Source organism: Nilaparvata lugens, chromosome 3, assembly GCF_014356525.2.
Source record: "Nilaparvata lugens isolate BPH chromosome 3, ASM1435652v1, whole genome shotgun sequence".
In the NCBI taxonomy this organism is placed as follows: Eukaryota; Metazoa; Arthropoda; class Insecta; order Hemiptera; family Delphacidae; genus Nilaparvata; species Nilaparvata lugens.
In genome coordinates this window covers 25,906,910-25,927,814 of record NC_052506.1, presented here as the reverse complement: position 1 = coordinate 25,927,814, position 20,905 = coordinate 25,906,910, and the positions used below count along the sequence as shown (strand labels likewise).

At 33.8% G+C, this 20,905-nt stretch overlaps 1 protein-coding gene across 3 annotated transcripts; it reads right to left on the bottom strand.

Moving 5' to 3' along the window:
• Positions 1 to 308: 308 nt before the first annotated feature.
• On the bottom strand, positions 309 to 14,817 carry LOC111044964 (40S ribosomal protein S2). 3 transcript variants are annotated; one of them, XM_039423393.1, is made up of 5 exons: positions 14,793 to 14,817; positions 6,300 to 6,543; positions 5,130 to 5,411; positions 1,742 to 1,901; positions 309 to 504 (listed from the first exon to the last, which is right to left on the bottom strand). In XM_039423393.1, exons 2-5 carry the CDS (start codon positions 6,537 to 6,539, stop codon positions 350 to 352), a joined length of 837 nt encoding a protein of 278 aa, XP_039279327.1. In that variant the 5' UTR covers positions 6,540 to 6,543; positions 14,793 to 14,817; the 3' UTR covers positions 309 to 349. The 3 variants fall into 3 exon arrangements, with proteins under 3 accessions (XP_039279327.1, XP_022185942.1, XP_039279328.1); XM_022330250.2 differs by lacking the exon at positions 14,793 to 14,817 and adding an exon at positions 12,366 to 12,444; XM_039423394.1 differs by lacking the exon at positions 14,793 to 14,817 and adding an exon at positions 10,349 to 10,366.
• Between the last annotated feature and the right edge of the window lie 6,088 nt (positions 14,818 to 20,905).

Sequence of the window (20,905 nt, the reverse complement as noted above, 5' to 3'; positions counted from 1 at the left end):
TGAATCACAGAAATCTACTATAGGAGGTAGTAACAGAAAATTCTACCGTCCTATCAGTCACACTGACTTCAAAAAGCGAATCTAACTAAAGGCAACTTAGGTTTGAGAGGTTTGTCGGTTGGAGGTGTACTTGGAGTATCAATCGGCACTTTTACTCTACTACCAACTAACATCTGGTTGAGAGCAAACTACAACATTGTAGAAGTGGTAGAGTGGACATTACTGTCCAAACTTCGCCACATCAACAAATAAAGAAGTCATTCTATTTCAACACCTATGACTAGAGGGTTTCAAGTGAAAACACAGAATTGATGTCGTCAGATTTTATTAAGACAGATTAAGAAGTGAATCAGTTGTCCTGAGTGACGGCCAGGACGGGGCGATGGTTCTTGAACAGGTAGTCTGCGAACTCAGAGTAGGGAGTCTTCTTGAGGACAGATTCCTTCCACAAGTCCGGAGTCAGGTAGGCGTAGGTCTTGGCAATGGCCGCGTAGGTAGCCTTGGCTGCAAGCAAAACAGTACTCAAATCACACAATTCAAATAACAAAATCAACGCAAATAATTATCATAGATTGTAGGTTAATGATTGAATGGCTGCAATGACGAGTATTCAAATCGAACAATAAATTAAAATTTCATCATTTTCATAAGATCAACACAAATTATCATATTTCAATTATCTTGAAGTTGATGATTCAGAAAAGTCATTACTCATCAAGAAAATATTAATTTATCAGTCAGCACACTATAATAGACTCTTAGTTACGATTGTTTGTTCATATTGACACAGCTTATCCATGAATTTATTTCATTGATTTTCAATACGAGCGTTTAAAGAGTTCAACAATTGAACTGCTTGGAAATATAATATTAAACCATTGAAAATATAATTTGAAAAGAACAATATTATTTTCAAAACAGTGTTTCAAGCGATCCGCAACTCTGCTTCAGTTGGTGATGCATGTTAAGAATGAATCACAGATTTTCATTTAATTGTGGTATATTCATTTTCATCATATGCAGAGAAATGTTGTATTCAATTGAAATTAAGTCGGCTAATCATAGGAGAAATTTTAGTTCTTTATAGATTTCATATATCATGATCATTTCAAATTAACGATGAATGTCAAGAGTGATATACTATGATTTTCATCAAATTGTGGTATATATATAGATTTTGACAGTAATCTATGCAGATAGCCTATCTTCCTCTTGTCAAACTGTTAAACAGGAGAAGCTAGTCAACGCCTATCATTCAATCAAGTCATATTCTGAGAAAAAAAACCTGTCGACAAAACAAATATTTTCATTAGCTGTATACTCTGCTTCAGTTGGTGATGCATGTTAAGAATGAATCACAGGTTTTCATTTAATTGTGGTATATTCATTTTCATCATATGCAGAGCGATACGGCTAAAACTAAAATTACATGAAAGTAGTTTAAGCGCCCCACTCTCGAAACTTGCCAAGCGGCTAGCTGTATCAGCCTACATCTATACGGGCGGAGTGAAGGCGAGCAGTGGCATAGTAGCCATCCACACTCTTGCGTTCCTCGACATTTGTACGCACTTGGCATGAGAGATTTTCAATTACAGTATTCAAATTAAATTTTCATTTGATTTGCCTTACTTTTCCTGTTATGTTAAATATAAATTAAATTTCGATTTAAATATTTTCGAAATGCATGGTAAATGGGTAGATATGAAGCTGCTGTTCAATATTATTTAATGACACTACTAACCGAAGTTTCCAAGGGTTCCAGTTGAGCCACGGGCTGATGTGTAACAATCCTCGATACCAGCCATCTGCAACAGTTTCTTGGGGACGGGCGCTCCGACAATTCCCGTTCCTCTGGGTGCTGGGATCAAACGCACCTGTACGGAACCGCACTTACCAGTTACCTGAAATCACACAAACAAAACAATAAATCAACACGATAAAAAAACAATCAAAACCAATAAAACAGAATAGTATTCCACTAGGAAAGCCACCGTTTTGAAAAAAAAAATCAAGATTGGAGAAATGTTCAATGTTTGAGAAAATTACAAGAGATTTCATTTCAAAATTATAAAATCAATTTCAGCCATACTTAAAGAGTGGAATTGCAGAAATCATTGGAAATTTTCAAACTGAAAAATGACCTTGTCCAAAATTTGTTCAACTAAATTTGGGGAATTAAAATGTCTCTCTTTCCATTTTGCAATGTTTTATCAAATGAATTAGTAGTTTGTTGAACTCAATCTACAGAGTTTAAGCAAGGACAAGAAATAATATGGAAATTGCAGTTAAAACTCTAATTAGGTAAGTAGCAGTTTTCGGCAATACCTACTGATTACTCAATATCATATCACATTCTGAGTTGTAGTAGAAAATATAATGTTCAGAGTTCAGTAGCTGTATATACTCTGCTTCAGTTGGTGATGCATGTTAAGAATGAATCATATATTTTCATTTAATTGTGGTATATTCATTTTCATCATATGCAGAGATATGTAGCATTCAAATTGGAATTATTATGAGAAAGTGAGTTTTCTTACTATTATTTGATCTTGATCTTCTAAGATTGCACTAATAGAAATCAATTGCATTGAATAAGTAATGAGTTTCAATTTGAACGAATTTCATCCTCAGGTTACCTTATAGAAATATAATATTTAATACAGATTACACTCGTTCAACAATAAAATTAATAATCACTTTCAATCAGTAGCACAGTTATTATCAATGAGCGGTTGCCAAATAACAAAGACCGCATAAAACATACAGTCCAAGTATCATTGGTTTCCTTCAGCTGACGCGCATGTGCTTAGTATATCATCATTGGAAAGTGATCATTTTTTAAATCGCAATAAATGATTACTACTTGGCTATCAAATCAACAATTACTTGGAAGAGTTGAACCTAAAGGTGCGTACATATTTACGCGCCGCGAACATGAGCAATTCACTTTTAATCAGCTGATGCCAAGCTTTTTATATCTGTATCTTACCGTTTCTGTAAAAATACAGATATAATTAGCTGATTAAAAGTGAATTGCTCATGTTTGCGGCGCGTGTATCTGTACGCACCTTAGTACGAACCTATTACGAATAGAGTAAAATAGCTTTGATTGCACAGTAGCCTAGTTCAATTTAAAAGAAAATCCTAGACTGTGCGCTGTGGGGGCAACAAAACCAGAAAAATATTTAGTGAAAACACATGATACAGAAAATGAAGGAAAAATTGAAGAACAGAATGTAAATTCACTCTGAAAATTGTAGCAAAATCTATACTGAAAAGACTGATAAATGAATGTGAGGAAACTTGCTTTCAAGCAAGAAGAGTACTTTATATATTCAATTACCTTTTTTCGTTCAGTAGCACAATTATTATCAAAGAATAGTTGCCAAATAACAAAGGCCATATAAAACATACAGTCAAAGTATCATTGGCTTCCTTCAGATGACGCGCATGTGCTTTAAAATCATCATGACAAAGTTACAAGTTCATTTGTATAGGTGATAAAAGGAACACATTTTACAAAAAACTACAGTTATTTTTTCAAAATCTTGAGCTTCACAGATACGCTGTTTGATAATCAACATTTTAGATTTTAAAAGAAAATTCTTACGGAATTTAAAATGTGTTATCATTTAAATAATAATAATGATTTCTGATATTTGGCTCAGACAGTTTCAGCCATCATTAGATATCTGGTGGAAACCGCAAAAGTTTTAGAACAGTAATTTCATCATCGCCAAATTATCAGTAAGTAAGAATATTTTCAAAGTTCACTGGTTAATTAAATGCATTGATGAAAGTAGGGATAGTATTTTTTTGGTATCGTGTCGAGGAGCTACAGTAGTTTGTTCAATCTGGTAAGTGTGGTCGAATTTTTCAAGTCCATATTTTGACTCAGACAGTTTCAGCCATCATTAGATATCTGGTGGAAACCGCAAAAGTTTTAGAACAACAATTTCATCACTGCCAAAATACTCACCCTAAGTATGAAATAAAATTATTGAAAAGATTCAAAGGATTACAAAATAGGCTATAAATAATATAACACTACTTACTAATAATTTTAGAGTAGTACGCCTAATTTAAAAAAAAATGAATAAATAGTGACTTTTATTTATAAACAAAGATTAATTACTGATTAATCATAAAAATTCTGGTGGAAACCGCGAAAGTTTTAGAACAACAATTTCATCATAGCCATTCTAACCCAAACCTTTGCAATAAATCAGGGGCAAAATACTACATACAAGTAAGTCCTCTTCAAATTTGAAGGAAAAAATGATTTCCATTTCAATATATTATATCATTTTGCCGAGATGATACTCACAGGAGCACTATGCGGGTGAAATATACGATGATAAAGATGAAGATGGGAGGAAGAAAGATGAGTTTTCATTGTTGGAAATGGTTTTCCAATGGCATCTAGGGCAAGGCCTTCTTGTTTGCGCTAGGTATTTAGTTGTTGATTATAAGAAAATTTGAAATAAATTTCATTTATTGTTGAATTGGCTCAGACAGTTTCAGCCATCATTAAAAAAATCTGGTGGAAACCGCAAAAGTTTTAGAACAACAATTTCATCACAGCCAATCTCTCCAATAAATAAAGTCATATCCAAGAACTAACTGGCCAGCGATTAGGCCAACGTGTGGACTGGGCATTAAACATAATAATTGACGAAATATAAATAAAAACAAGAAAAAAAATCAGTTCAAAGCAGTAAAAAGCAGTTCAATAATTGCCTATATACCCCAATAAAATATGTAAACCTTAGGCTCAGTTGCACAAAATCCTTTTCAAATTTTAATGATTAAATTTCACGAAAAGGTATTTTTGTAGAGAAGGCTAAACTGTTGTAAGTTCTCGATGCATTTGATCGAGACTAAAGTTAACAGACTTTTGTGCAAGAAACCGGGTGTTAGAACATATAGCAACGTTTTAGAAACAAATGTTTAGCGAATGAATTTCTAAAAACAGTACACTTCTGCATTATTTTCAAGAGAAAGGAAGAAACTTAATCTCTAAAATTTCTTGAATAAATCTATCTTTCCAAGTGAAAATGTCTAGTTCTAAACGCTAGATAATTTCTCGGAAAAAAGGAAGAAGACTCGTAAAAGCATGAGCAAGATACCTTGCAGGGCACAGTGTGTGGCTTTCCGATCTTGTTTCCCCAGTATCCTCGGCGCACAGGCACGACTGACAGCTTGGCAAGGATGATGGCGCCCCTGATGGCCGTGGCCACTTCCTTGCTGCACTTGACGCCTAACCCAATGTGGCCGTTCAGGTCGCCGATCGCCACAAACGCCTTGAAGCGCGTGCGCTGGCCGGCACGTGTCTGCTTCTGCACCGGCATGATCTTCAGCACCTCGTCCTTCAGCGACGAGCCGATGAACTGATCGATGATCTCGTACTCCTATTGAACAAAAACAGAGATATTAATATTATTGAATCATTCTAAACAATTCAGAAATCTATCCATACAAGCAACATTAAAATATCGGAATAAAACAGTTGTATACTACAAATTTTCGGTCTACACTAATGCCGCATCCACATGTTGGCCCAATGTCGACCAGCGCCAGTGTGTGGATGGATGGTTTGTCAACACTGGCCTTTATTTGCCTACGTTGGGTTACAAGGTTGGACAAACATGTGGACGAGGCATAATAAATTGTTCTCAGATTCGAATCAATTTATAATACCATTCCATAAACATCTGACAAGGATACAGATGGAGAAAATCAACAAAAAAATATTTTGCTGACAGAGCATTTAGGGCAATTATAAAATATTATTTAGGCTAAATTGACTGTTGTTCAATTCTCACCAACAGTTGATTCTCAAGTAATCAGAGGACAATAACAGAATTATTCTGAGTATAAAATATCGACTGACAATCTTAGTGTAAAAACGAACATTTTCTGTGATTTGTCCCAAAAATGAAGAACAAAATTTGTAATAATTAGGTATGAAATAGTTCAACACTAAATGAACCCTGAAAAAGGCTTTGAAAAACACGGAACTGAATAGACTTAATCAAGCTAGAGAAAATATATAAAATGCTTTTAATCTGCTTTGTTGAGTACAATAAGTTAATGTTTGGAAAACAGAAGAATAATTTCGATTGTTGCGAGAAACAAGAACTTGTAACTGTGAGTTGAGAAACAAGCAAATTGGAGGAAAATACCTTCAAGATTCCAATACATGATAAATGATTACATTGTGTTTGTGTTGAGAAAACAAGAAATTGTGGGAAATGACTTCCAAGTTTCTAATATAAGAACGAATTATAACCACATACTTTGATGGGCAACGAGAACAGATAGATGTCCTCTAGACTGTGGATCTTGCCGTCACGGACCAAACGTCCCAGCTTGGTGACTGGCATCCATTCCTTCTCGGCCTCCTTGCCGCGACCGCGACCACGCCCACGACCTCTGCCACGACCTCGCATGCCACCGCGACCTCCGGCGCCGGCACCACCACGACCTCCAAATCCACCTCGGAATCCTCCACGACCGGCTGGAGCAGCGTCCGCCATGTTTCTACAAAAGACATATGTGAAAAGTGGCGAAAGCAAATCAGTATTAATAGTGTGAATGTGTATCTATAAAACACGACAATTCAGTTATATACTTATTTATATTTGCCAATTTCAAGTTGGTCGTCAGAAATAGTGGTAGTACTGGTAAGAGCTACCAATCTTATTAATTCAACACTTTATAATATTGGAAAAAATTGCTTTTTAGACTAAATTACAATGTATAGAAAAAAATTCATATTGTATGTTATTTCATTAGACTATATTATAATTACATATCTACAATTATATCTATAAAACATTTCAAATAAGAAATTATCAACATACTGCCATTCAAAAGCAAAGACCTAAACTCCCTAACCTTCCCTTTTACAACATAATTGTGACTGCATTTTACCTCTGAAAATGTATACAACTTTCTAGAAAATGTCTAATCAGAAGTTTAAAGTTTCGAATATTTCAACAAGTGGAGTCAATATCACGAACTACAGAATTGAATAAAGACATGAAAGTATTTATATTTATCCAACTTGGCTCAGACAGTTTCAGCCATCATTAATATCTGGTGGAAACCGCAAAAGTTTTAGAACAACAATTTCATCATTGCCAAAGTTGAAAATCGCTAATTGCTCAAAGTTTATAAAACCTAGATTGCACAAAAATTGTCAACTGAGTTTTCAACAAGATGCCACTGCAATTTGTTTTCAATTTTATGAAAGCAAGAGCATCTTTTAGTCGTCAATTTGTGGTAGGTAATCCTTGTTTTCAAAACTTTTGTTATCCACTCTGTGAGGGGATGTAACTATCTCACACTGAGACAGTTGCCAACAAAATGGTCCTTCTCTACAAGTCCACGCCGACTTCGCTCTCTGGGCAAAATTTAACCACTTGTTCTACATTCGAGAACTACAACCTTTCTGTTGAAAACTATTTAAAGCCACATTTTGATGACAACTTTGATGTAAAATCAGTTTAAGGCTGTGCAAAGGCTAAAAATAAACTTTATACTGGTGATATTTTACAAAGTTTTTCAATTTGTGTATCATCAAGCTATCAAAATGAAAAAGTTTTCTCAGGAAAACATTTTCTCCACCATCATTACTTATTGCGATATGAGCGCCTAAAGTTTAAAATTTTGGGACAGAAAATTTCAAATTCGGTAAGAGATTAATCAATGAGATAAGAAAATTTTTTTTTGAGAAAGCTATCCCTCAACTGGTATGGTGTATTAGGGGTCACACTCAAGGTATGGATGGGTCAAAAGTGACCCAAAATTTCAAAAAATTAAAAAATACACATAGATGTATAATTAAATCTTTATATTCTAACGCAAATATCAAAATAGTCTACTTGTTGTTTCAACACCATATTTACAATATAAAATTGCTGTTTAATATTCATGTTAAAAAATTGTGAAACTTGTCAACAATGTTCAATACTATTTTGAAAAAAATACACCATGTTGAACAAAAGTCTTTCCCATGTTCTTCTGTGGTAGTATATGAGTCCATCTCCAAAAAACCTAAAATAACATAGTTTTTATCAGTTCACAAAAAAACTGACGGGTTAGTTATTGTATTGAAAATTTCTCTCAACTTGTGTAAATCCCAGTTTTTCTATTGAATATCATATCTCTGATGTTTTATTTTTGTGTTCGTGCTCTTTTTAGGGGAGAAGGAAGTAGGAGAATACATGGAGGGAGAGCGTGATCGACAGGAAAATTCCTGCACTGGATAAGAAATTGTAATTGGCTGGGTCAAAAATGACCAAGCCATACCAGTTAAGGGTTATTCAATTGACTAAAAATTACCAAAAATAACTTTTAGTTGAGTTATTTTTGGTAAATTGGATAACTTTCTAAAAAATTGATATTTTCGAAAAATTTTGTTATTCAATCAACAATACCATGGAGAATTTATCCTCTAAAACTCATCGATTAATCTCCTACCGAATTTGAAATGTTCTGTCACAAAAATTTAAACTTTAGGCGATCATATCTCAAAAAGTAATGATGGAAAAAAATTTTCATGAGAAAACTTTTTCATTTTCATAGCTTGATGATATACAAAACAAAAAAATTGTTAAAATATATCACCAATAGAAAGTTTATTAATAGCCTTTAATATTGTATGTTCATTAGTATTGTTCAAATAGCTGCGTTTACATTCAAAGTTGCAATGCCACCTGTAGAAATGTCAAAATTGTGAAACTTGTTGCAATATCAATTTTTGTAGAGAACAAATTGCTGTTCTCAAATTCAGAGCAACAAGCTTTTATAATTTTTGCCCAGAGATCGTAGTTGGCGTTACATTTTTTGTTGAATATAAGAACCGTAAAACGGTGTGAATAGAAACAAAACTTCATTTCTGTAAATATAACCTCTATCCTACATAACTATGGTCAAATAGTGGTAACTATTACTTTTTGTTAGGTTGCTACACTTACGCTAAAAGGGAAATAATGTTTTGTTTGGTTGGCAGCACTGGTTCCCATTTGTTTGCATTCTTGATTGTTACCATATGATTGTTGCAATTTTTTATCCACTTTGATCTTTCCAGGAAAGTCAGATTCTGTACTGTTCTTAAAAGTAAATAGGTGTACAAAACATAGTTTGAACATCCATATAAAAGATTAAGGCTTACCGTACTTCAAGCTTTAACTCTAACAATATTATTTCAAAAATTATTTATATTTTTAAGGTTAGATTTTCAGAATTTGTGGGGTGAATAGAAACATATCTTTATAGTGTTTCTATTCACACGAAATATCTCATACTAAATCACACTCGTACTATATAAAATACATACTATGTGTTATATTCTTATGTTAGGTATTTAACTGACACAGTTGTTGGTTTAGTTTCAGGATCCTGTAAAATGCCAAGGAAGTACAAACCGGTGACTGGAGGGGCCTACAAGAAGCACGATAACAATTGAAAATGCACTTTCTGACAGAGTGGATTAAGCCTTCGGAAGTCTGCTGAGAAACATGGTTTGCATTTCACTGTTTTAAATCGAAATTTGAAAAGAGGAACCAATATGAAGAAACATGGTATTCAGACAGCTTTATTTGATGAAAAAGAACAACTGTTTGTTGATAGGCTGAAGATATGTGGCGAATGGGGCTATCCTATTGACACTACAACTCTACGACTCCTTGTGAAAGACTTCTAGATCAAAGAGGGGAAACAAGTTAAGAGGTTTAAAGATAACCTCCCTGGCCGAGACTTTGTTGAAACATTTTTGAAACGTCATAAGGATCAACTGGCTGTGAGGATGTGTCAAAATATTAAACGATCAAGGGCTGGTGTGACACCAGAAACAATTAACAACTATTTTGATGAACTAACAAATGAATTAAAGGATGTGACTTCATCTAACATTGTAAACTACGATGAAACAAACCTGAGTGATGACCCTGGTAAACGAAAGGTCATTGTTCGTAGAGGGACAAAATACCCTCAAAGAATAATAAACTCATCAAAGGCATCTACATCTGTGATGTTTGCAGCTGCTGCTGATGGCACTATTTTACACCCTTACACTGTATACAAGGCAATTCACTTGTACCAAAGCTGGACAGAGGGTGGGCCAAAAAACACAAGGTACAATCGAACCAAGTCTGGCTGGTTTGATTCCTTTTGCTTTGAAGATTGGGTTCTGACAGTTGCTCTTCCATTCCTAAAAAAGAAAACAGGACGAACAATTCTGATTGGGGACAATTTGTCTTTCCACTTATCAATGGAATCTGTCAAGTTGTGCAAGGACAATGATATCAGTTTTATTTTTCTCCCAGCTAACTCTACCCACCTCACACCTCTGGATGTAGCATTTTTTCGTCCATTGAAATCAACATGGCGACAGATTCTTGAGGAGTGGAAAAAGGGCCCGGACGTGCAGAAGCAACTGTCCCTAAGAACAAATTTCCAACATTATTGAAAAAGTTGTGTGATTCATTGAAGGGAGAAAATGTGATCGCCGGTTTCAAAAAGTGTAGACTAGTGCCTCTAAATGGGGATAAAAGTGCTGTCTATGCTTCCAAAAATCATTGATGAAGAGGAAAACCAAAACCCAGAAGACAGAAGGACACTGAAGCTGTTAACAAGAGTTTCCAAGTGCTCCTTCAGAGTCTGAGACATGATCAGACTCCCAAGATAAGGAAAAAAGGTCAAAAGTTAATGTTATACCTGGCAAAAGTATTGGTTTTCAGGACTTTGTTGAGGATGATGAGAATCACCAAACTTTAGATTCTACTGGCCAAAATCCAGGCACCTCAGGTACCAAACAGGTTCAGTCAAAGAAAAGCCGAAAGGAAATGGATATATCAACAGAAGATGAAGATGACATTTCAGCACAGGATAATGAATCTACAAATTCCTGTGATCCAGAAGAAAGTGACAGGGCCTCAGATGAAAACCTTGTCATCAATGAAGATGACTACCTTTTGGTCAAAATGTATGGTAAAACATCTTTTAGATGTTATGTATGCAAGGTTGCTGGCCTTGAAAATGATGGTTTCATTGGAAAATTTTTGAAAAGAGTTTCACAAACTAACAAGTTCACCATAACTGATGAAGAATCTCTTGTCTCCAGTAACGACGACATCATCCTGAAACTATCCTCTCCAGTATCTTGCTCAAGTGCTCGGTTCAAAGACATGATATTTTTCAAAGATGACCTGTCTGACTTCACCATTTATTAATCATAATTTAATTTTGTTAAATATGGTGATTGTCAAACTATTCCAATTTCTTTTCTTACAGTACAGTTACGTAATTCGTAAAACGGTACAGTTTATGTAATTTATTTTGTTTATGTGTTCAAATAAATCATTATGTTAAGAAACAAATTACCAAAAATAACAAAAACATATTAGACTGTTTCCATTCACCCTCAATACGTTCCAATAGAAACAAACATGAAATTGAAAGACTGTTTCTATTCACCCCCATTTGCGGGGTGAATAGAAACACCATGTTTTTTTTTAAATAAAAAACAAGATTGACAAAATTTAAATACCATAAATAAATAGGTCTAACAGAGACCTGTATTTGGACAAAAAATTGTGTACCTAGAACAAATACAAATATGCAAGATTATAAACCAAAATTTTTTCTATTCATCTCGTTTTACGGTATCTCTACAAAAATTTACCCCTCTATCTGTTTTCTTGACTGCAAACTAAAATTGACATACAAATAATGCAAATAATAAAACTATGAAATAAAAAACAGAACTGAATATCCCACGAGAGGCTAACAATCTAAAACAAAGCAGTATTCTAATTTGAATCAAACATAAACCAGAATTATGCATGGCAATGTGCTTGTCACAAGCATGATGTGTTCTGTAGATGTATTTTGAACAAATATAGTGATACAATAATAAAATTAAATTTATCATAGAGGAATAATAAGAAAAAAATAAAATAAAGTAGAAAAGTAAGAGTAGAGCAAATTTAGAAATTTGATAAGTTTTGTTGTGCGAAGACCCAACCATACCAAACATTTTGTGTCCAATTTCCAAAATTAATCTCTCAATATGTAACATCAACACAAATAAAAACCTAAAAAGCAGTAATTAAATTAGGAGCATAGCTAAACTACTTTCCTTCTAATTCAAATAGGAAAAATTATTGGGATGTTCATCTCCACGTGTTAAAAGTAAACTTTCGTTCAAACAAAAATCAAGATTTAAAATAATCTATAAATAGGGATAAGATGATCATTAAAATAAGAGAAAACATTTAAAATGGTTAAATTAGTTATAAATAGTAAAATAATAAAATTATAACAGAAAACATGCAGAAGAAATAATCAATACGAACCTCTTTCTGTTGAACCGGAAACAGAAATGATCAAAATGGTGTATGTGGCGACTTGATCTTGAGGAAAGGGTATAGAGCCAAACTGGGTCGACGACAAAGTGGGTCATTTTTTCGACCGCATTAGTCGCCTCATGACTCGACAAATGCGGTCACCTCAGGAATGTGACCGCACTGTCGCTGACCGCATTTGTCGGGAGGTGCAGGATTGGAAATCGACCGCATTTGTCGCCTCTTGACAGTCTTGACACGACAATTGCTGTCAGCTCAGGAATGTGATCCACTCTGTCGCTGACCGCATTTGTCGTTAGCCCAGTTTGTCGTTGGTGTAGAATGTGTATCGACCCAGTTTGTCGTCGACCCACTTTTAAGTTCCCGAGGAAAGTTCATCCTCGAAATGTGATGTCTTGATTGAGTTGTCAATTATAAAATTAGATTGTATTTTCTGAATAGAATTATCAAAAATATTCCAATGGTGGAAATTATGTTTATTCCAACACTTGAAATTGAATCACTATCTGCCAGTTTTTCGTACGTCGGTTAACGTCTAACCACGATTAAATGTTATACTTTAATCGAGATTAGTGCTAACCGATGCATTTTGGTTGCAAAAAACAAAATTTTCAAGTGATAACGCCGATCAAACTAACCAGCGTAAACAATTTTTAATTCTGATTAGTTGGCACCATTTTAACCGCAATTGGCAACGAGCTAAAATATAGTAAACTATAGAGTGGCTGAGTGGCCGCTATTCCTGTTACGAATTGAACATGGGAAGCCATGACAGAGAGAAGCAAAAGCGGCGGAAAATTTGAATGCCCCTATTGATATAATGGAAACTTGCATAAAAGACAAGATGCAAATCAGTTATATTTTATAAATACTACATTGAATTATTATTGAAAATTTAAAATATATGTATTACAGTTGTTATACATCCATAAAATTGTTTGAATTGCTTTACTTGAAGCCTTGGTGAAATTAATGTAGCCCAAGTTACAGTGTTAATACTGCTTAGCCGTACAATTGCTCTACTAAGTTGAAATGCCATACCGTGACTGCAAAATTATGATTTCAGAAATTGGATTATTTTTATGCTATTTTGAGTAGGGAATTCGAAAAAAACTAGTTCATGAAGACGTTTCTTTGATACCAGCTTACGGGACTTATCTACTACATTATCTCTAAGTTCAAAACAAGAAGGCAAAGTATGATAGTCAAAAAAATAACAAACTAAGGCGGAAGGCCGGTATTATTTCTGTCATATGCAGATCATTTATGAAATAAGTTGTGGGAAATCATATTTTCATCCTTTTTCATGTTACCATCTAATACTATATTACTATCTAATAACGGCCTAACATGATCATTATAATATTAGCTGATGTCTATAGTTCATTCCAGTCAAGTTTGCAATATCATCATCATCATAAATATAATAATTAGTCAGAAATCAATTTAAATAACAAAAACATATTAGACTGTTTCCATTCACCCTCAATACGTTCCAATAGAAACAAACATGAAATTGAAAGACTGTTTCTATTCACCCCCATTTGCGGGGTGAATAGAAACACCATGTTTTTTTTTAAATAAAAAACAAGATTGACAAAATTTAAATACCATAAATAAATAGGTCTAACAGAGACCTGTATTTGGACAAAAAATTGTGTACCTAGAACAAATACAAATATGCAAGATTATAAACCAAAATTTTTTCTATTCATCTCGTTTTACGGTATCTCTACAAAAATTTACCCCTCTATCTGTTTTCTTGACTGCAAACTAAAATTGACATACAAATAATGCAAATAATAAAACTATGAAATAAAAAACAGAACTGAATATCCCACGAGAGGCTAACAATCTAAAACAAAGCAGTATTCTAATTGAATCAAACATAAACCAGAATTATGCATGGCAATGTGCTTGTCACAAGCATGATGTGTTCTGTAGATGTATTTTGAACAAATATAGTGATACAATAATAAAATTAAATTTATCATAGAGGAATAATAAGAAAAAAAATAAAATAAAGTAGAAAAGTAAGAGTCGAGCAAATTTAGAAATTTGATAAGTTCCGTTGTGCGAAGACCCAACCATACCAAACATTTTGTGTCCAATTTACAAAATTAATCTCTCAATATGTAACATCAACACAAATAAAAACCTAAAAAGCAGTAATTAAATTAGGAGCATAGCTAAACTACTTTCCTTCTAATTCAAATAGGAAAAATTATTGGGATGTTCATCTCCACGTGTTAAAAGTAAACTTTCGTTCAAACAAAAATCAAGATTTAAAATAATCTATAAATAGGGATAAGATGATCATTAAAATAGAGAAAACATTTAAAATGGTTAAATTAGTTATAAATAGTAAAATAATAAAATTATAACAGAAAACATGCAGAAGAAATAATCAATACGAACCTCTTTCTGTTGAACCGGAAACAGAAATGATCAAAATGGTGTATGTGGCGACTTGATCTTGAGGAAAGGGTATAGAGCCAAACTGGGTCGACGACAAAGTGGGTCATTTTTTCGACCGCATTAGTCGCCTCATGACTCGACAAATGCGGTCACCTCAGGAATGTGACCGCACTGTCGCTGACCGCATTTGTCGGGAGGTGCAGGATTGGAAATCGACCGCATTTGTCGCCTCTTGACAGTCTTGACACGACAATTGCTGTCAGCTCAGGAATGTGATCCACTCTGTCGCTGACCGCATTTGTCGTTAGCCCAGTTTGTCGTTGGTGTAGAATGTGTATCGACCCAGTTTGTCGTCGACCCACTTTTAAGTTCCCGAGGAAAGTTCATCCTCGAAATGTGATGTCTTGATTGAGTTGTCAATTATAAAATTAGATTGTATTTTCTGAATAGAATTATCAAAAATATTCCAATGGTGGAAATTATGTTTATTCCAACACTTGAAATTGAATCACTATCTGCCAGTTTTTCGTACGTCGGTTAACGTCTAACCACGATTAAATGTTATACTTTAATCGAGATTAGTGCTAACCGATGCATTTTGGTTGCAAAAAACAAAATTTTCAAGTGATAACGCCGATCAAACTAACCAGCGTAAACAATTTTAATTCTGATTAGTTGGCACCATTTTAACCGCAATTGGCAACGAGCTAAAATATAGTAAACTATAGAGTGGCTGAGTGGCCGCTATTCCTGTTACGAATTGAACATGGGAAGCCATGACAGAGAGAAGCAAAAGCGGCGGAAAATTTGAATGCCCCTATTGATATAATGGAAACTTGCATAAAAGGCAAGATGCAAATCAGTTATATTTTATAAATACTACATTGAATTATTATTGAAAATTTAAAATATATGTATTACAGTTGTTATACATCCATAAAATTGTTTGAATTGCTTTACTTGAAGCCTTGGTGAAATTAATGTAGCCCAAGTTACAGTGTTAATACTGCTTAGCCGTACAATTGCTCTACTAAGTTGAAATGCCATACCGTGACTGCAAAATTATGATTTCAGAAATTGGATTATTTTTATGCTATTTTGAGTAGGGAATTCGAAAAAAACTAGTTCATGAAGACGTTTCTTTGATACCAGCTTACGGTACTTATCTACATTATCTCCAAGTTCAAAACAAGAAGGCAAAGTATGATAGTCAAAAAAATAACAAACTAAGGCGGAAGGCCGGTATTATTTCTGTCATATGCAGATCATTTATGAAATAAGTTGTAGGAAATCACATTTTCATCCTTTTTCATGTTACTGTCTAATACTATTACTATCTAATAACGGCCTAACATGATCATTATAATATTAGCTGATGTCTATAGTTCATTCCAGTCAAGTTTGCAATATCATCATCATCATAAATATAATAATTAGTCAGAAATCAATTTAATTCACAAAAACACACCTATTCCTGCAGTGGCAGACTGGCAATAGAGGCACTGTATACATACAGTATGGAAACTTGGCTAGTACCCTGACGACAAAATCCGCCATCTTGTTAGGAAGCGCCGCATTGTAATATAGTCAGGTCCACGTTATAATGACAGTGAAGAAAGATAGGAGAAAAACGCATAAACAATACGGTACTTATCTACTACATTATCTCTAAGTTCAAAACGAGAAGGCAAAGTATGATAGTCAAAAAAATAACAAACTAAGGCGGAAGGCCGGTATTATTTCTGTCATATGCCAATCATTTATGAAATAAGTTGTGGGAAATCATATTTTCATCCTTTTTCATGTTACCATCTAATACTATTACTATCTAATACCGGCCTGATATGATCATATAATATTAGCTGATGTCTATAGTTCATTCCAGTCAAGTTTGCAATATCATCATCATCATAAATATAATAATTAGTCAGAAATCAATTTAATTCACACAAACACACCTATTCCTGCAGTGGCAGACTGGCAATAGAGGCACAGTATACATACAGTATGAAAACTTGGCTAGTACCCTGACGCCAACAGTGAACTCTTTACTAACAGTATAGAGTTCAGTTAGTTAGAGTTAGTATAGAGTTCACTGGACGCCAAAATCCGCCATCTTGTTAGGAAGCGCCGCATTGTAATATGGTCAGGTCCACGTTATAATGGCAGTGAAGAAAGATAGGAGAAAAACGTTGCCAATTCTCTCCATTTTGCCACTGACTGTACACAGCTGTTACTCAATTCATCCCATTAAATTTAATCCGATAATAATTATCATTTCCTTGATAAAATTATCAATTTAATGTCAAATTAATCAAGAAAATATATTTTTTCATTATTTGATTCATATTCCAAACGGGCCTAAGTCCATTTTTGTGGAAATCGAGATATCAGCTGATTATTGAACCTTATACATAGACCTTCATTCCTAGCATACTAACTACTCCAAACTATCCTTAGTCACTACAAAATAAATATCACAATATCACGTTTTTTTCCAAAGTGTATCTAAGTCCATTGCTGTTCCTTTCCATTCCAACCTTAGTCCTTTGCGCATGCGCAGAGCATCTTTTTCTGTCGGTCTGTCTACAGATTGAAGCCCAACCACCATTTTTACTTCGAGATCAGCGCGGTTTCAAGGGAAGAGAACAGTGAAAGTCAAGAATACATACACTGTGAATTATCAAGAACATCAAGTGATCAAGAAAATTTATTCAAAATATATTGAACTCAGCAAATACAGCACTTGAAGAAACTTATCATATTAGTGACTTGAAGAAGGTCCGAGTCCAAGTTTCTTTCAAAAATGTCACCAAGTCCATGGACTTTTTGGAAAAAAAGCAAGGAAATTAACTTATTACACAGAAATTACTTCAAAATATGCAAAATTATTGTATGGAATTCAGAATACACACTTTATACATTGGATTATAAACATTTTCCAACATTTAAGTGATGACTATCAAAAAATTGATTTCCTGAGAAAAACACTTTTGTGACTTGGGCCGTTTGGAAAAGAGCTCTTCAATTGGCTTCCATAGCTGAGATCAGATTTTTATTTTTATACAAACCTGAAATGGCGGCTAATTTAAAAAGCTGTGATACACCGATCTGAATTTCAAAACAACAGAAATTGAGTTAATTTTGTAGGAATTCTATTCAAATTTATTTCTAAAATAATAGAAAAATATAAATTCCATTCAAAAATAAGTAATTTCAATGGATTAATTTTGAAATAACTTTTCAATGTTATGTATACCGGTACGAGTAGGTCTAACCTATACGGGTAGGCTAACTGAAGCATGGATGAAGTCTAGGATGGTTGGTTATCAACTTTTAAAATGTCATTTCAGGTATTTTAATTTGTGTTTCTCATACGGTAATGTTAAAAAATTATTTCATCGTTTCAAAAATACATTCTAAATCAATTATTCGACTTGTGTACTCAAGTATTTTGATAGAATGTAGAAAAAAAATGGCGGCTGAGAATTTTTTGTTCAGTTTTGTACAGTCACTGTCAAAATTAAATATAAAATATTCTAGCAAATAGACAACATTGCAAAGCGAGAGAGAGATAGTGCTATCTGTTTTGTTGCATGATAGAAAAGGACAGCAACAGTATTGTCAATCGTACACTGCCATTATAATGTGGATCTCACTATAGTATTGATGATAGGTTCGGATCACTTTAATGATCCGGATCAATTGATCTCATTCACTGCCACGAGCCAATCAGAAGGCCAGGATTGGAACTTCCCAAGGTCACGTGACGTGTCTAGTATTTGCGTCATGTAAAAAGCATTGTTTAGATTACAAGTTTCCATTCTGTACCTATTCTGTGATAGAGGCTCTTCTAAAGACCTTGAAGAGATATATTTAACCCTACAGTGCATGAATTTTCATATGTTTTTGAAACAATTAATATAAGTCTATTATAGGCCCACAAAACATGGAAAAATATTTAAAAAAATATATCTCATGTTTTTCCAATGGAAAAGCTGGAAAATCAAGTTGTAGCCATTCGGCTACATCATGCATTGAGTACTATCTGGATCAATTCATTTGACTCACCCATTATTGTTGTAGTTTTTCAGTTATTTGTGGATTGGAGAGGTGAATAGTTCTGATTTATCACTGAGGGAGTCTTTTATAAGTTTAGTAGTTAGTTTTTGATAAATAACTAATAATGAATCACATTGAAAAAAGTCAAATTGTTTACTTTCACACTATTCTTTACTGTATGTTGATGAAGTCAAGAATAAATCACATAAAGACTCACACACTAATTGCTTCTATGTACACTATTATTTGGAGAATGCTTCCTCTACTATTTATTATAGAATTTATGGAAACAGTTGTTACTCTTGTTGAGGCAGAGAGCAATTTTGCATTTCATGCATTCCAAGCTAGAGAAGCCTGTACATTTGGGCATTTTGCATCTCAGTAGAATTACTATATATCAATGCAAGTCTGTCTTTGTCATCTATAGCCCAGTCAATGAAGGTCAAAAAAAGCAGTTTCGATCCAAAAATTAAATAAAAGCTGAATTTCCCACCATCGATAGAACCCTCCCAGAGGGTCATTCTTCCAAAAGTCCCAAGAAATCCCCTTGGAGCTTTCCGCCCCAGCCCCCTAAAACATGATAAATGCAGGTAAACACGAGAAATCAATTATCTCTGTAACCATTGATCGGAAACAGTTCTATCGTATGCCATTCGATTTGTTACATTATGCACTACAATATTGGTTATATTAATTTTCCTAATAAAATTAACAGTTTTCTTGATAAAATGATATATATGTAAAAATTTAGGGGGTTTGTGATTTGATTCTTTTGTTTTCTTTGATTAAATTCGGACAAATAGTTTTAAAGGAAAATGAGCCAAATAATTAATGTAGTCACTGTCATTGCGAATCCATTGATGTATATTGTTATGTATTTGCGATTCGATTTGATGCCGTGGAAGGGGAAAAAGTCGACGCGGAATGGCGCGGCTGACTCTCTTAGCCATAGTAAATAGCAAACTGGAAATCAATTATCTCTGTAACCATTAATCGGAAAAAAATCTATCATATGTCATTCGATTCCCTACATTATGGACTAAAATATTAGTTTCATTCATTTCCTCAATAAATCAAACAGTTTCCTTGATAAAATAATATATATGTAAAAATTTAGAGATTTTTCGATTTGATTTTTGTTTTCTCCGATTAACTTCAAAGCAAATAATCTGAAGAAAATTAGACGAATAGTTAATGTAGCCACATTCATTGCGAATCAATTGATGTATATTGTTATTTATTTGCGATTCGATTTGACGCTGTGGAAAGGGAAACAGTCGACGCGGTACGGCGTGGCTGACTCTCTTCACCATAGTTAACAGTAAAATACAGTAGTAGGCCTACTGCTTTCTAAGTTGCATCTTATTCACACTATGGCGCTCGAAACAATCAATTTTGTCTATTGTTTTGACATGCGATGGAACTAATTTTTCACATTTTAATTCTCTAAAATAATTTTGTTGTTATATATGTGCTAAATCATGCATTCTATGACAGACAAAGATATTGTTTGCAACCGATAAAATATTCATACTATTACATAATATAATACATATTTAAAATATGTGTGTGTGATCATAATTCTATGCTAAAATTTATCATAAGTTATGAATGTCAAAAACTGAGATAAATCATAGATTACAATAGTGTTAACAGTGGCAATTTCCTGATAAATCATAGCGTGCAGAGTTTACTGTTTTCTACAGTTAATATTCTCCAAGCCAGGTTGATAATATACTTTCAGTTGAGCCAAATATATATGACGGCTGAGGCATAAAAAAATTTATACATTGGGCTTGTTGAGTTGAAACTTTCTATGATTCTCTCTGTAAAGTAGCTTATCTTCCGTTCTTACTAGTTGAATCTACATTATTTTATACAGTCCAATATGAAAATTCAGTAGATTCTGAAGATGAAAGCCACGCAAACATACAAATTAAGGAAGAATAAGCATGCATAAAAGGTAGGAAAATCATGGAAGTGTTTCACATTTAACCACAAAGTACCCTACCGTATAAGATTAATTGAAAGATGATTCACCATCTTCTATT